General features: G+C 40.3%; 1 protein-coding gene across 1 annotated transcript; it reads left to right on the top strand.

Moving 5' to 3' along the window:
• Positions 1-4774: 4774 nt before the first annotated feature.
• LOC135749506 (macrophage mannose receptor 1-like) lies at positions 4775-8215 on the top strand. Its single transcript, XM_073812144.1, has 4 exons — positions 4775-4852; positions 5147-5185; positions 5259-5615; positions 7692-8215. Exons 2-4 carry the CDS (start codon positions 5149-5151, stop codon positions 8072-8074), a joined length of 777 nt encoding a protein of 258 aa, XP_073668245.1. The 5' UTR covers positions 4775-4852; positions 5147-5148; the 3' UTR covers positions 8075-8215.
• Positions 8216-18191: the final 9976 nt, after the last annotated feature.

The raw sequence follows: 18191 nt of genomic DNA, 5'->3' as shown, positions 1-18191 counted from the left end.
TCTGGCAGCTAGTTGCCAGTAATAGCCAGTAATACTGTAATTTCTACAGACATTTTTTACAGTGTATACTTATTACCGTATTTTCCGGAGTATAAGCTGCATCATTGAAAAATGCGTCATTAAGACGAAATAACATATATAAGTCACGTATAGTCGCCGTTGACTATACGACGCGTTTATTTAGAAAATTATTTCACAAGAACAGACGTTTAATCTGGAAAGGCGAGTTATTCAACTAAACAATAGCAGACAGAACAGCTGGTTGAATAAATGTCTGTACGTTAAAGTAATATTATCAGTTATTTAAACGATAAACATAGCATACAGAACTTACCTGAAAGGTTGAATAGGCTTAATTAACCCAACAAACCAACTAGCGTGAAGTTCGCAAACTCGTCATTTCACATCACTGAATCCATTAAATTACATAAATACAGAAGCAGCATATGGGGGACTCTCACGGCTGTAGACGGTAATGATGTATCTTGCCTCATAAATGTCAAAATGAATTCATAATGACTTACAAGGCACACCTACTATAAGACGCAGCACCAGCCAAGTTATGAAAAAAACGCGGCTTATAGTCCGAAAAATATGGTACTCAATTTATTTTGCCAAAAAACATACAAATGTAAGTAATTTATGGCCATTTCCCACCCTGTTTGCATTCTCTGATTGAAACAGTCTGATGTATACATTTGTTTGTTCTGATGAACACAAAGGAAGATATTTTGAGAAATATTTGTAACCAAACTGTTTTTGGACCCCATTCACTTCCATAGTAGGAAAAAAGAATACTATGGAAGTAAATGGGGTCCACGAATGCTTTGGTTACAAACATTTCTAAAAATATCTTCCTTTGTGTTCATCAGAACAACAAAATTTATACAGGTTTGAAAAAACATGACAGTGAGTAAACAATGAGAGAATTTTCATTTTTTGGGTGAACTATCCCTTTAAGAGCGTTTGGCCTGGCTCAATGTCCCGCCCACTTCTATAATTGACAGGCTGCTTTTAGCCTGCAGTTTTACAAATAAAGCTTTTCAAATGGACTTTTTAAGCATTTTGTTCAAGTCACAGACAGCCAAACAATCTCATAAGTGCAATGATAAAAGTTTTCAGCACTAAAGGAAGCATATAAATAAATGATTGGCGAACACAGACGTATCATTCTCAGCTTGTGTACAAACACTGTGATGTTTTTACTCTTTTAAAAGCTAAATAATGCATACTGAATCCCTTTAAAATATACCAGTATGTTGTTTTGTTCTGTGCTCTTGGACCTTACACTTACTAATCTTATGTGGTTGGACATAATTTCAAACATGGCAAAGGTAAAATTTTATATAAATACTGCACAATTTATTTCTCATGTAAATATGTGATGAGAAACAAGATTTTAAATACATGTCAAATACACCAGTGGTTCCCAACCTTTTTCACTTCAAGGCCCCCTAGTCACTCACTTAATTTTTTCCAAATAAAATTAACTAGAGCTTGGAATGATATGGCAGATGTATATTTGCTAAACATCTTGATTTTTGCTTGTTTTAGCTTATTTCTTCCAGTTTTTAATAATTTTAATTAATCTTGAGGCTCCCTTGGAAATCTGCTTAGGCCTCCGGCCCCCTGGTTGGGAAACACTAAAATACACTGACATGCAATTGAAAAGAAGGGGGCATGTGTGTTTTCCATCATTTCTCAAAATATCTTATTTTGTGTTCATCAGAAAAAAGAAATGCATACAGGTTTAGAACAACACGAGGATGAGTAAATGATGACAGAATTTTCATTTTAAAGTGAACTATCCCTTTCAACTGAATGTATGAAGTTTAGTGACATATTGTTGCTTGCAGTATTGTAACTATTTTAGAACAAGTACATTTATTGGTAAATATCTACAAAGTCTGCATTATTTATGATTACATTGATAAACTTGCTAAAAAGGTAGCTGTAGATAAGGTAAAGGGTAAGCAGATAAAGCACTGATCCAGATCATTAAAAGCTCATTGTTTTCTGTCCATCAGTTGCACTGAAAGCCCTTTATAACCTCCTGCTCTTCTCTTGACACAGTCACTCCCAGCCTGTAAACGTTACCATGGTGATGTTTCAGTCATGGTGAAGAATTCAGTGCTGAGAGAGGGGGAAGATGCTCCTCATATTGGGCTCTCTGTGGTAAAGGTCCTTTTATAGGACATACTGACGCCAGATCTCTTGGGAAAAGCAATAAAGCAGTGGTGTTTGTCTATGCATGTACTGAGGTGTCATTCAGTGTGTTTGAGAAGTGAGGATGTGAATGACATCATTATGATTCAGGGATCTAATAAATCACCACCGGCTCTATAGTAAAGATCATCCATGACATCTTGACCTTCCTCATACTAGTTCAAACCGTACTTCTGTCTTTAATTTCTGCATGAGCTAATACAGCTGTATGCGGTCTCTAATTCGGATTTCAAGCAAAACTTTGCATATTTCAGATTCACTTTTCCTTCTGTTCTAACCAATACATATGACAGATTATTACTTGGTTATCTAGTATTGTATTCTAATATAAGATAAAGAATTTTTTTCTCATGCAATTTACAGATTTTACAATATAAAAAACATCTCAATTATTTTGTTAAAATCATATCTTACATTTTGTGAGCATAGCATTTTTGTTAATTGTTAATTAATTTTGAATTGTTTTATGATATTTTGTAAACGAGACTCATTTTCTTACAGATGAGATCAACTTTTTCCACATCACATCCACATCAGGTGTCATGAGTAAACCTCCATATCTTTTTTGTGGCTTGTGTTTTTCACTGTGAATTGATTGGATAAAGAAAAGTAAACATTTCCTTCATTTCGCCTGTCAACCGATCATTAAAGAGCACCTATTTCACGGCTAAAAAACAACGTTATTTTGTCTATTTGGTATAAAACAATGTGTTCACATTATTTTCTACATACCAAACAGTTTTATAGCTCCAGATATCCTGCTCCGATTTTGTACAAAGCTCAATGATCTAAAAAAGCGTTGTGATTGGTCTGAATACCTCTGATGTCAGCCGGAAATGTGACGCTCCTTACCATTTTTGAAAGATTCGCTCACAATGCAGTTAACTTACAGGCTGAATCCAAAGCGGGAGGAGTTATGACGTCGGTCTTGTCTACATCACCAACCCCAGGAAGTAAACTGTTGCCTACAATCTGTGTGTTTGTTGTAGTCCGAGAAAAGAGATTTACGTTGGAGACAATAGCTCGCATCATCATTTACTTTGGGGTTTGTACCGCATATCGTCTCTTCGGTCCTCTCTGATACCCATGAACATGGACTTTCCTGGTGCTCAATAGGGGCTTGCCAATCCAGGTCTAAAATCCTTTTTCTTTATATTAAAATATGTGTGTGTGTTTTTAAACAATATCCACAACATTTTAAAGCTATTGCATCAGTTTTTCACAGTTTAACACATGCTTTTAATTTATTAAGACTCCGTGTTTTGTTGGTATTTGAAAATTCCTATGAGCTGTGGCAGAGTAGTAAGATGTTCTTCCACATAAAGCTAAGCTAGCATGTCCACACAACAAAATCCATTATATGCCGCTGTTCATTTAATGAAGAATTCACAGGATACAAAGATGTTAAAATTGCAGATGTTTTTTATGATGCTATGATAAGAACCACGTGTTACATGCTCATCCCAACCCACCCCAAGCTACCTTCATTTATGTGAACAGGTGTTTCCAACAACCACTTAATCAACAGCACCCTCTAGTGACACAATAAAAACTACATGTTTTGCTCCAACTATTTGCTTTATTTTTTGTTTACATTTGAAAGATTTTTACGACACTAACCATGGTTTAATTATGGTTTTGAAAACCCATGATTGTCAAAACCATGGTTATTTTGTGGTTACCATGGTTTTACTACAGTTTTTACTACATGGTTTTTGGTTTTAACTGCAGTAAAACCATGGTTAATTAATATTCGTAAGGGAATCTCTAACATTAGCGAAAACCATACAGGCCTACTTGCTCCTCAGATGTCTGTATAGGTGGTCAGTAAGAATGAGTAAAGTGCAGATACGCTGCTCTGTCAAAGGATGTAAGGAGTGGCCTATTGTACCAAATTTACACCAGAGTTCAGACCCCTACTGTCTTTTATTCAATTAAAGCAATTGTTTAATTAAAAGACAACAGAATATGAATTATTAATTTGGTGCAATACAAATACAATCCAATAGATGGATCTGCTCTGTGTGTGTTGGCGTTTAGATATAAAATTGTCATGCATATACCTTATAAAAATGACCATTGGTTTTATTATAGTTTTTTTTTTTTCTATTTTGTATCTTTATCTTTTCTGTCCTTCGGTCTGTGCTATGTAGCCTATACTGTGTTAGACTTGATGAGTTCTAGTGCACTTATGTATTGCTGTTCTTGTGTTGTTCTAATTGCTTTCATTGTTACCTCATTTGTAAGTCGGATAAAAGCTAAATGTAAATGTAACAGTAATACAATGCTGCAACAAAGACTACATGCCTTTAAAAGCAACATATGAACAAATGAGTTTAATTTATATGGACTCTGAATGATCAAAGAGGAATGGATTTACAGCCTTTATCAGCCGACGGCGCTTTCAATGACATATTCGCTGAATAGAGACAGTAAAGGTGGGTGGGTCCAATATCAGTGGTCAATGTAATTTTGCTCATGCAAAAAAGAAGGAAATGAAATATGAAAATGAGTCTTTCAAAAGAAATATGCATATGATGGGAAGTGTTGAAGATCAGGATAATAATAATCTAAACACACAAGCAAAGAAACAGAAGATTCAGAAGAGAAACACACAAACTCAAGAGTAAGAAGGATTTATTCATTCCTATTAAAATAATATTTATGATATCACCAATTACATTTTGAATGAAATTAATGTTCAAAAACTTCTAATGAAACTTTATAAAGAATTGATGAGGAGTTATACTAAAGAGATTTGGTAAATGATCAGCTTCAGTAATATATAACAAGCTTTTATATAATTTTCTCATATTTATTTGCTACACATTAAAATAGTTTAGAGATTTGAAATGATTTTATTGTGATTATCAACAAAAATTCAACATCTGATGTTTTCAATATGTTTTTTTTTTCTCAGAAATGGCTCAAACTCTTTATTTCAGACTTCTTCTCATCGGTGAGTTTGAGTTTCTGGTTTTATGTTTGCTTTATAATCTCATGAGATTTGACTCAAACTCTTTCTTTCATAGCTCTCTGTTCATTATCTGAATGCATTCAGCGCCGCTATCACCATATAAACATTTATATGACCTGGACTGAAGCTCAGAGATACTGCAGAGAAAACTACACAGATCTGGCCAAAGTCAAAAACATGAATGACCAGAATCAGCTGATGAAGAGTGTGAAAATCAGTCTGACTTCAGGTGTCTGGATTGCGTTGAATAGATCAAGTGTTTATAAATGGAAGTGGTCTCTGGGTGATCCTGTGGAATATACAAACTGGTATAATGAAGACTCAAAGGGTCCAGATAATTGTGTTTACATGAGAGATGGATCATGGCATCATCAAGACTGTAATAAAAACATGAGATTCATCTGCTACAATGGTGAGTGAAGCTTCCTGAAATGAAATCAAACACCTTCACTTCACAAAACATCATCAGATGTAAACTTTACAAGAAATATTATGTGAGTTTATGTTTGACACATTCACTCTTCTTTAAACTACAGTAAACTACACACTTGTGTCTAAAAACACTCAGATTAGTTTATTCTCTCAAATTCATTACAAAACGTTGAAAAAGGAAGTCAAGAGTTTCTGAAGATTTAAATCCATACTGTAGGTGTAATAAGAGTCAAAGGAAATCCTCAAACAATCTTTATTTTCTTAAACAGAGCGCAGTAATAGATTCATCCAGGGCCGGAGTGGGACCACTTTTCAGCCCGGGAGTTTCAGGCCCAAGACCGGCCCACTTTTTCCATAGTGTTATTCCAAATTAGCACTTTTTTCAAATTGGATAAATAAAGCAACAGTTCAGCTCTTACTATAGTTTTTATTAATATCATGGTTCAACAAATAAGGTAAAAGTTAAATAATATTTCACTTAAGAAGTTAACAAAAATATTCCTCTACACTCTAAAAAAGGCTGGGTTACTTTTTACCCATAATGGGTAAATATTGGACAGAACACATGCTGGGTTAAAAATTACTCCATGCTGGGTTAAAAATAACCCAATGTTAGGTTGTTGTTATGCAACCACGGATTATAATAACCCAACAGGTGGGTTAAAACAACCCAGCACTGGGTCAATTTTAACCCTTCAGTGTGTTCTGTCCAATAAATAACCCAGCCCTTTTTAGAGTGTATTCCACAAGGAAAGGTTGATAAATTATTAGCATTGCTAATGCTATGAGGCCGATGATTAATGCCAATAGAAATATAAAAGTCCTAATTAAAAAAGAAAACAATTTGACAAAAATATTGAATACAATATTGGTTATATAGCATAACAAGTGATTTATAAGCTTTTTTAGGCTGGTCATTTTTGACTGGGAAAACAAAAGGTGTTATAGGGTTCTGAACACAACCTGAAGGTTAAATAACTTTAATTCATATTGTTTACTCATGGCCTCCTCATTTTCAGCGGGGGACTGCTCAGAAGCTGCTTGCATAATATTTGCAAAGTCTATGAATCGCCATGTATACACAAAAGGGTAATATTTTAACAAAAAAAAATTTTGGCTTGTAAATAGTTTGACAACGGTATTAGCTGAATAATTACGTTGCTAATGCTAATGATTACTAGGCTTATTTCTCTTTAAGGTACCTGTTGTCACATTTGTTTGTCCTCTTGAAAATAAATCTGTAAGTTTGGCACATTTGGCAGCATCCTCCTCCAATGTATTTTTTCTTCAACCTGTTTTTTACGCCCTCCTCCTCTCAGACGCGTATTGTTACGGTAGAGCCGGCCCAGACTACCGGAGAAAAGTTTTCTTGGACGTGCTATGGACCGAACCAACTCTATGGGAGGGGAGGGGAAAACTCCTTCACATGGTACAACCCATGCAGAGGCTGCGCGCTGCAGTGTCAATGCGAAACGTGTGAAGTTTCATTTGAAGATAGACTCACTAACGTGACAAAAAAAAAAAACTCGACCGGCCCAAAAGTGAAGCGGCCCACCGGGAATTCTCCCGGTTCTCCCGATTACCCACCCCGGGCCTGGATTCATCATTGATGATTCTTCAGGATCATGGAGAGCCGCTCAGAACATCTGCAGAGAGCATCATACTGATCTGACCAGTGTGAGGAATCAGACTGAGAATCAACAGATTCAGAACATCATGAAAGACAAAAACATATCTGAAGCCTGGATTGGTCTGTTCAGTGACTCATGGGAGTGGACAGATGAGAGTGACTCTGGATTCAGATACTGGGTGCCTGGTCTACCAGATAATATTGGTGGTACTGAAAATTGTGCAGTGGTTAGAACGTTTCAGCAGGGTCAGTGGAATGACTTGACATGCAGTGAATCTCGTACCTTTGTGTGTCAAGAAGGTGAATAATAAAAATCAATGTGTGTTTGACAACAGACGCTTCTTTATTATTAAAATGATCCAGTTCATCCACATGTGTTTGTCCTGTATGTTTGTTTTGATCTCATGTGGTTTGTTGTGTGTTCAGATAATCTGATATTGATCAAGAAGAATCTGAGCTGGTCTGATGCTCTGAGATACTGCAGAGAGAATCATGTGGATCTGGTTTCAGTTGATTCAGAGGAGATTCAGTTCATGGTGACAGATATGATTGATCGGGCCTCTACTGACGCTGTGTGGATGGGGTTACGTCACTCCTGTGCTGTTGGACTTTGGTTCTGGGTGAATGGAGAGATGCTGTGTTATCGGAATTGGGCTCCAGGGAACGAAACCGCAGTGGACGACTGTGACAATGAAGTGAAATCTGGAGCAGTTCAATCTGGAGGAGATCCTCGCTGGATCAGCATTCCTGAATCTCGAAAACTCAACTTCATCTGCATTAGAAAGGAAAAAAATAATTTGGAAAAATGATCTGTGTCTATCACTTTCTTTGTTCTTTGTAAAATTGTTTAAGTTTTTTGGTTCTTTAGCATTAGGGTCCATCTACCTAACCCTAACATATTACAGATTAAACATTATGCCTCATTTTAGTATCATTCATGATTACTTTCAAAAAATTATTTTCTATGTTAATCTCCTGACACAATTTATTTTTGTATGTTTCTTTAATAACTGTTAAATTATGTGAAATGAATGTGTTATATTTTATATATTATATTTTATTATATTTTAGGATTGTGTAAATGTTCATGATATTTACTCATTAGATGTATCACTTCTGTTCTGTTTAATGTGTGATTAATAAAGATTATGAGCTCATATCAGAGTTAAATTTGATTTATTTCTGGATCTTAAATGTTACATATCATGAAAATCTGACTTTTTCCATGTTTAACTGCTATAATTGTGTCCCCAGTGCTTCTATCAACCTAGAAAATGTGAAAAAGATCAACCCAGAAACTTAGTTTTGGTAAACCATTCTCTGCAAGCATGTGAAAAAATAGGTCATTGTAATTTTGCTCCTATTGTGATGTCAGAATAAGGTAATACCGCCCCCTTTATCTGCAATATCCAACCACAGCATTGCCATTTAGTACTGAGAGAAAGAGAGAGAAAAGAAGGTGTCATGACTGTTGGGTGATCGATGGCTGTGTGATCTGTGTGTGTGTGTGTTGTTTACCTGTGGTGCCGGTTCCTCGTGTGTTCACTAACTCCGCCCCCTTGTTTCAGTTGATTGTTCACCGGTGGTGTCTCGTTTACCTTTCCCTTTATATTGCACGTAGTCCTGTCCTTCGTTGCGCGCTCATTGTTTTATCACAGTCCTGCTGCCCTGCCTTGTCTTGTCAGTCGCTCTCTGTCTTCTCCTTTGTTACCCCAGGTTTGGTTTCGGCGTTCGGGGACGCGTCTTCACCCGGACCGCTCGCTTGTGGAGCATTGGATTATACTGACTTTGTTTGTCTCTCGATACAGCTGGTTCGCTTCGTTTCTAGGCGGTATACCAGCTGTCTCCCTCTCTCCGGTTTGCATCATCACCCGTGAGTGGAGTTCACCCATTTTACCTTGTGGATTATATTGACTCTAACGACTGTTGTTTCTCGGAACCGCTGGTTCGCTTCGTTTTTAGGCGGTGACCAGTGGTTTCCGGGTGGTCCTTCTACATCTGGATTACACAGTGGATTACCGTCTGAGAACTTGGACTTCCATCTCCGCCTGTCATCCACCTTCAGGGCGGCGTGTTTCATCCCTCTGTTGTGTGTGGTGACGGTGCTGGCGTTCTCGACGGAGCGCGTGGGTGGCTCTCTCTTCCTTTGGATCTGTACTGGATTATTGTGTAGCGCCGACTCACTCTCCCCTACTGTGGGAGTGATTCATTCCCACAGTAGTGTTTCCATCGGAGTGAGTCAACGGGTGGACGCCGTGTGTGGATCTACCAGTGACTTGCTCTCCTGTTTTCTGTTTTTCCTAAATAAACTATTTAACTTGCACTTGACTCTGAGTCCGTTTTCCTGACAGATGAGCGCGCCAAAAATGGAGTCAGCAAGTTTAGAGAGTCTGGAGGTGCAGACCGCCCTTCACCAGCAGGGGGCGGCCATCGACCAACATTCGTCGTTATTGTCTGCTGCTGCCAGAGATTTCAGCATCCTGTCTGAGCAACTGAAAGAGCTCAGCAATCGCTTGGACCAAGTGACTCCTCGCCATGAAGCCTCAACCTCATCCGGAGGAGCCGCTTCATTTGAACGGGAGCCACACACGGCTACACCCCCCACCTACAATGGCGATCCCAACACCTGCAGACCCTTTTTACAGCAGTGCTCTCTCGTCTTCGCGCTCCAGCCCCGTCGATTTTCTTCATCCACTTCCAAGGTGGCCTATGTCCTGACATTACTCACTGGAAGGGCGAGAGACTGGGGTATGGCCGCCTGGGGGGCTAAAGCTCCTTTTACTTTTTCATTTGAGGCTCTCGAGGAGGAGACGTTAAAACTGTTTGACCGCTCACTCAGGGGAGACATGGCAGCGGCTGAGTTGGTGAGATTACGGCAACGTAATGACTCTGTGACAGATTTTGCCATACGATTCAAAACGCTCGCTATTTGCTGCAACTGGAATGACGCGGCATTAAGAGCACAGTTCCTCGAGGGTCTCACACCAGGTATTCAAGACGAGATTGCACTGAGGGAGCCACCCACGTCCCTGGAAGCTGCCATCGATCTGGCTCTGAGGGTCGAGTCTCGTCATCGGCAGAGAGATCTGCGTCGCTCATTTCGCCAGCTGATGTCAGAGCCAGGGGAGATCGCTTCAGAGACGCCCTCCGAGGAGCCTATGCAGCTGGGCAAGTTCCGAATTTCTGCTGGAGAGAGAAGTCGTCGGCTATCTAATGGTCTCTGTTTGTATTGTGGCAAGCCGGGGCATCTGGCGGCCACCTGTCCGGTAAAAGCTCACGCCCGCCGATGAACCTGGGAGTCTCGGTGGGCGCATCGTCATTTAAATCTCCCGTAAGCAGCACCACACTACCTGTCATGATTAACTCTTTCTCGTCACAGGCGTTGCTGGATTCCGGTGCGGAGGCGTGTCTTTTGGATGCTGGGTTGGCCAAGTCCTGGGGTATTCCATTCATCCCTCTCTCCTCTCCTTTGTCTGCCTGGACATTGAAGGGCCAGCATATGGCTGTGATCACGCACCGCACACCCCCTGTGAGTTTGTTTGTTTCTGGCAATCATCGTGAGGAGATTGAATTTTACATCTTAGAGGATTCACAATCGCCAGTCATTTTAGGTCATGACTGGCTATCCAAACATAATCCTCACGTTGATTGGCAGAACAATGTTGTGTTATCGTGGAAGTCTTCGTGTTATGTTTCTTGTCTTGGTCCTGCTCCCTCTCTTGTCTCTTGTTCTGTCTCGCAGGTCCCGGCTATCGATCTCTCAGGAGTCCCGGCGGAGTACTCGGATCTGTATCAGGTTTTCAGTAAGTCCCGGGCTACTTCTCTGCCTCCTCATCGGTCGTATGATTGCGAGATAAAACTACTTCCCAACACTTCTCCGCCTAAGGGTCGCATATTTTCCCTAGCTAAACCAGAAAGAGAGGCTATGGATAAATACATTAATGACGCTCTTAAAGCCGGTCTCATTCGCCGCTCCTCGTCTCCAGCTGGTGCTGGATTTTTCTTTGTAAAAAAGAAAGACGGGTCTCTTCGTCCGTGCATTGACTATCGAGGGCTGAATGACATTACTGTTAAGAATAAGTACCCCTTGCCTTTAATGTCATCAGCATTCGAGTTATTACAGGGAGCGCGCGTATTTACCAAGTTAGATCTGCGCAACGCTTATCACTTGGTACGCATTAGAGAGGGCGATGAGTGGAAGACAGCCTTTAATACACCTTCTGGACACTGGGAATATTCCGTTCTGCCGTTCGGTCTTTGTAACGCTCCAGCTGTCTTCCAGACCATGGTCAATGAAGTGCTGGGTGACATGATTAACAGATTTGTCTTTGTGTATCTCGATGACATTCTCATCTTTTCTCCCTCCATGCAGATACACACTCAGCACGTTCGCATGGTTTTACAACGGCTATTAGAGAATCAGCTATTCGTTAAGGCGGAGAAGTGCGAGTTCCACAAGAAGTCGGTTTCGTTTCTGGGTTTTGTCATTGCCGAGGGAGAAATTCGTCCCGATCCCGCTAAGGTTAAGACGGTTGCCGATTGGCCAGTACCCGACACTCGGAAGGAGCTTCAGCGATTTCTGGGGTTCGCCAATTTTTATCGGCGTTTCATCAGAAATTTTGGTCAGATCGCTAAGCCTTTCACCGCTCTCACTTCACCTAATGTATGTTTCCGTTGGAGTAGAGAGGCTCAGGAGGCCTTTGATGTGTTAAAATCCCGGTTCATCTCTGCGCCTGTCCTCTCTATTCCCGATCCGGCTAAACAATTTATAGTGGAAGTGGATGCATCTGATGTCGGGGTAGGCGCTGTTTTATCACAGCGATCGTCTATTGATGGGAAAGTACATCCGTGTGCTTTTTTCTCTCACCGGTTAAACCCAGCAGAACGTAATTACGACATAGGGAATCGGGAGCTGTTGGCGGTTAGACTCGCTTTGGGTGAATGGCGTCACTGGTTGGAGGGAACCTCGGAGCCCTTTCTGGTCTGGACGGATCATAAGAATCTTGAATATATCCGTTCGGCCAGAAGACTAACATCTAGGCAGGCTCGTTGGGCACTCTTCTTTGATCGTTTCAACTTCACCCTCTCGTACCGGCCTGGCTCGAAAAATACCAAACCTGATGCTCTCTCCCGTCTGTTCGAAAAGTCCGATTCGGAGAGGACGGAGACCATTCTCCCGGAGGGGAGGGTGGTCGGCGCCCTCGTATGGGGAATCGAACAGCGGGTGAGAGAGGCCGGCCGGGAGGGGGAAGTTCCGGAGGGGTGTCCAGCGGGTCGCCTATGGGTTCCTGAGCGGTTACGTTCCGATGTCATCCGGTGGGGTCACGAGTCCAAATTTGTCGGCCATCCAGGTATTCGGAGAACGTTGGCTGCCGTCCGTCAGCGTTTTTGGTGGCCTTCTATGTCCACTGACGTCAGACAGTTTGTATTAGCCTGTTCGGTTTGTGCTCGTAATAAAGCATCTAATTTACCACCCGCTGGTCTGCTTAAATCTTTGCCCGTGCCCTCCCGCCCCTGGTCTCATATAGCCCTTGATTTTGTCACCGGCTTACCGGCATCTAATGGTAACACTGTTGTTCTAACTGTGGTGGATCATTTTTCGAAGGCGGTTCATTTCATTCCCCTGCCCAAGCTACCTTCTGCAAAAGAGATGGCTCAGGTTTTGATTAATCACGTTTTTCGGTTACATGGTATTCCGACTGACGTAGTGTCAGATAGGGGTCCTCAGTTCATCTCTCGTTTTTGGCAGGAGTTTTGTAGACAAATTGGCGCCACGGCCAGCTTGTCTTCTGGTTATCACCCGCAGACCAATGGGCAATGCGAACGGGCTAATCAGGATCTCGGTAGAACGCTCCGCTGTCTGTCGTCACAATATCCGAATTCCTGGTGCGATCAGCTCCCGTGGGTTGAGTATTCTCATAATTCTCTTCCCGTTACGTCTACCAATTTGTCCCCGTTTGAACTTTCCATCGGTTATCAACCTCCCCTGTTTCCATCACAGGAGCCCGAGGCAGCGGTTCCGTCTGCGTTAGCTTTCGTACGCAGGTGCAGACGCACCTGGAGGAGAGCTAAGACACTGTTATTATCTAATTCCAGACGAACCAAAGCTGCAGCTGATCGTCATCGGCGACCTCCACCCCGTTACGTTTGTGGTCAAAAGGTATGGCTTTCTACCAAGGATCTGTCTCTCCGTGAGCCTTCTCGTAAGCTGGCTCCGAGATTCATTGGGCCATACAGTATTTCTAAGGTCATTAATCCGGTGACGATTAAGCTTAAGTTACCCCTTTCTCTTGGTCGGGTTCACCCTGTTTTTCATGTATCCAAGGTTAAACCTGTGATGTTTGCTCGCTATAACCCCCCTGTCTCTGCCCCCAATCCCCCCGCCCCTCGTCTAGTGGATGGTGCCCCTGTCTACACTGTTAAGAGGTTACTAGACTCCCGCCGCAGGGGCAGAGGATTTCAGTATTTAGTGGATTGGGAAGGATACGGTCCTGATGAGAGGAGCTGGGTTCCGGGTCGGGATTTGCTGGATCCTGGGCTGATCGAGGACCTCCGTCGGCGACAGGGTGAGTCTCCCGGTCCGTCTGGTGTCGGTCGTGGAGGGGGGGCTACTGTCATGACTGCTGGGTGATCGATGGCTGTGTGATCTGTGTGTGTGTGTGTGTGTTGTTTACCTGTGGTGCCGGTTCCTCGTGTGTTCACTAACTCCGCCCCCTTGTTTCAGTTGATTGTTCACCGGTGGTGTCTCGTTTACCTTTCCCTTTATATTGCACGTAGTCCTGTCCTTCGTTGCGCGCTCATTGTTTTATCACAGTCCTGCTGCCCTGCCTTGTCTTGTCAGTCGCCCTCTGTCTTCTCCTCTGTTACCCCAGGTTTAGTTTCGGCGTTCGGGGACGCGTCTTCACCCGGACCGCTCGCTTGTGGAGCATTGGATTATACTGACTTTGTTTGTCTCTCGATACAGCTGGTTCGCTTCGTTTCTAGGCGGTATACCAGCTGTCTCCCTCTCTCCGGTTTGCATCATCACCCGTGAGTGGAGTTCACCCATTTTACCTTGTGGATTATATTGACTCTAACGACTGTTGTTTCTCGGAACCGCTGGTTCGCTTCGTTTTTAGGCGGTGACCAGTGGTTTCCGGGTGGTCCTTCTACATCTGGATTACACAGTGGATTACCGTCTGAGAACTTGGACTTCCATCTCCGCCTGTCATCCACCTTCAGGGCGGCGTGTTTCATCCCTCTGTTGTGTGTGGTGACGGTGCTGGCGTTCTCGACGGAGCGCGTGGGTGGCTCTCTCTTCCTTTGGATCTGTACTGGATTATTGTGTAGCGCCGACTCACTCTCCCCTACTGTGGGAGTGATTCATTCCCACAGTAGTGTTTCCATCGGAGTGAGTCAACGGGTGTACGCCGTGTGTGGATCTACCAGTGACTTGCTCTCCTGTTTTCTGTTTTTCCTAAATAAACTATTTAACTTGCACTTGACTCTGAGTCCGTTTTCCTGACAGAAGGACTTGACAGCACAATTGAGCTTCAATTACAACAAACCACCATCATTGTGATCAGTGTTTGCCCTTCATCCGCTCATTTGCATTTTAAATGACAAACCCAAAACGGCACACTTTTGCTCAGACCTAGATTAAGACTTAATTTACATATTAAAAAAAATCTCATAATATGTCCCCTTTAAGTGAATCATATGAGTTAGATTCATTTGATTCTTCTCTTTAGAATCGTTCAGTTGAATCTCTGACACAGAATTTCCTGTTTGTGTTATGAAATATAATGAAGGCCGAGTTTCATTCATGTAAAATAATGATGGATAATATCAGCTCTTATTAAACTCATCCAACATTTTCCCCAGTAAAGGTCGAGGGTCCAAAGTTGTTTGTCATTTTGTAGTCCTTAGTTTATTGTAGTTTGTAGTAGTCATGCTTAATCGTTTCTATGTCTTGATATCATAGATTAACGTGATGATGTAATAATTGTCTCTGTTGTGTTTTGTATTTGTTTGGTTTATTGTTTGTTTATTGTTTGTACATGTTTATGTTTCTTTTGTGTTTGGTTGTTTAAAAATTATTTTGGTAACTTTTTTCTGGTCTATGGTGCACATTAGATTAAGGACACCAAAAGGTTTTCATATTTTATTTTATTTAAAGTTTGTTTCATTTCATTCTCTTACCTTTTGTTCTCTGTGTGCATGACTGCAGGAGGAGTTAAAGATGATTTGTATTTGTTTATGTGCTATTTGTCAGCGCACTGACCACAAAAGATCCTTTGATCAATTATGGTAATCACACAGCTGACAATACCCATTCATTTCCATAGTATTTGTTTCTACTGCTAAAAATAAATGGGCACTGTTAACTTTGTGTTTACCATTTTTGTTATAATAATAAAAATTTTTAATAAAACTCAAGAGTTTGTTAATTACCAACTTTTTGGCGAGGTAAATTGCCTTTATCAACTGAAATAATCACTGTTTTCTTCCATTTCAGAATACTATCCGTCTTATCTACATAATCCATGCATTAATTTAGAGGAACACTACATTTTACTAGTGTGTGTGTGTGTGTGTGGATAGAGAAGAGTGTGCTTTCTCCTGTACAGAGAATCACCTGTCTAGGGGCAGTTTGGGATTCCACTACAATCCCATTTTATCATCTGAAGTGCAGTCATCTTTTGCCTAGAAATTGAATTTTTTTTTTCATTTTTCAAGAAGCTTCTTAAATTTTCAATTTAGGATGAGAGTATATAAAGAGTTCATATATAATCTGGGCTCTTAGTGGCTGCTTTTTCTTCAATATTTAGTGTAAGTCATCTATTTCAAAAATAAATATTTTTGTTTTCTAATAACAAAAAAAGATTCTGTTTGGCACAGGTATATTTTTGTCTACAAAAGTAATTTCAAGCATTTAACCATACACCTTTAGATTAAATGATTTTTAAGATCATAGTTAACATTTCAGTCAAGTGACCCTAATCTTTTGAACACTTGTGTAGGTTTGAATCTCATTGGTTATTGTATTTTATATTGTCGGCTATTTGCTGCATAACCATTAACTTTCTCACCCTCCCTCCTTCTCTTTGTCTGCTCATCTTCTGCTGGCTTTACAAATGATAGTTTGTTGCAGCCTTTTCATTTTCGGTCATTTGAATTAAAATCACAGGCAGAAAATCACATGGCATCAACTTTATTTTGATAATAGATTTGTGGGTATATGTGAACAGGTGTTTCCTACAACCACTTAATCAACAGCACCCTGACGCAATAAAAACTACATTTTTGGCTCTATTTGCTTTACTTTTTTTTTTATTCATATTTGTCCTATACTTAATAAGGTTAAAACTTTTATAAAAGAGAAACGACTCTATTGTAACTCATTGCCTTTCTGGGTTTTTCATTTAATAAAGTTGTTTTTTTTAAGTCATCTCTGTCATTTAAAAATCAATAATGTGCTAAACAATGATGTTATGTTTTTCCTTGATGTTATGTTTTTGGTGATGTAGAAAAATAAATTAAATAGGTCATAGTATTAAAAAGTCTTAACAACCCTAATGAAAATTAACCATAGTTTTACTACACTAATCATGGTTTCACTGTGTTTTTTTGTAAAACCATGATTGTCAAAACCATGGTTATTTTGTGCTTACTGACCACCTATACTGACATCTGACTGAGGAGCAAGTCTATAGCAAGTAGGCCTGTATGGTTTTCGCTTATGTCAGATATTCCCTTACAAAAATTAACCATGGTTTTACTACAGTTAAAACAAACAAAAAAACATGGTTACTGTAGTAAAACAATGGTTAATTTTGGTAAGGGAATATCTGACATAAGCGAAAACCATACAGGCCTACTTGCTATAGACTTGCTCCTCAGATGTCTGTATAGGTGGTCAGTAAGAATGAGTAAAGTGCAGATACGCTGCTCTGTCAAAGGATGTCAGGAGTGGCCTATTGTCACTCAGACCACCAAATATACACCAGAGTTCAGACCCCTCCTGTCTTTTATTCAATTAAAGCAATTGTTTATTTAAAAGACAACAGAATATGAATTATTAATTTGGTTGCAATACAAATAAAATCCAATAGATGGATCTGCTGTGTGTGTTGGTGTTCACAGATAAAATTGTCATGCATATCCCTTATAAAAATGACCATTGGTTTTATTATAATAAAAGTGTACTAACCATGCACTGGATACTGTGTTAAACTTGATGAGACTAGTTCTAGTGCACTTATGTATTGCTGTTCTTGTGTTGTTCTAATTGCTTTTATTGTTACCTCAGTTGTAAGTCGGATAAAAGCATCTGCTAAATGACTAAATGTAAATTTAACTGTATTAACTGAATACCCTGCTGAAAAAACAGCATACCAGCAAGAACAGCATATGTTGTGTTTTGGTGCTGGTTTACTTGTGAACACCAGCTAAACCAGCACCAGCATTAGCACCAGCTAAACCAGCATCAAACCAGCATAGACCAGCATAATTCCCATGCTGGTCCATGCTGGTTTGATGCTGTTTTTTTCAGCAGGGTACTGCAATAGAGACTGCATGCCTTTAAAAGCAACATACGAACAAATGAGTTTAATTTATATGGACTCTGAATGATCCAAGAGGAATGGATTTGAGGAAGCAGCAGCGTGAAAGTCATGGCTGTAGGTAAATGAGTTTTACATACAGCCTTTATCAGGACGTTCCTCAAGCCGACGGCGCTCTCAATGACATATTCACTGAATAGAGATAGTAAAAGTGGGTGGGTCCAATATCAGTGGTCAATGTAATTTTGCTCATGCAAAAAAGAAGAAATTAAATATGAAAATTAGTCTTAAAAAAAAATTCATATGATGGGAGGTGTTAAAGATCAGGATAATAATAATCTAAACACACAAACAAAGAAACAGAAGATTCAGAAGAGAAACA

This window comes from Paramisgurnus dabryanus, chromosome 16 (assembly GCF_030506205.2).
Source record: "Paramisgurnus dabryanus chromosome 16, PD_genome_1.1, whole genome shotgun sequence".
Classification (NCBI taxonomy): Eukaryota; Metazoa; Chordata; class Actinopteri; order Cypriniformes; family Cobitidae; genus Paramisgurnus; species Paramisgurnus dabryanus.
This window is presented reverse-complemented; position numbering and strand designations above follow the sequence as displayed.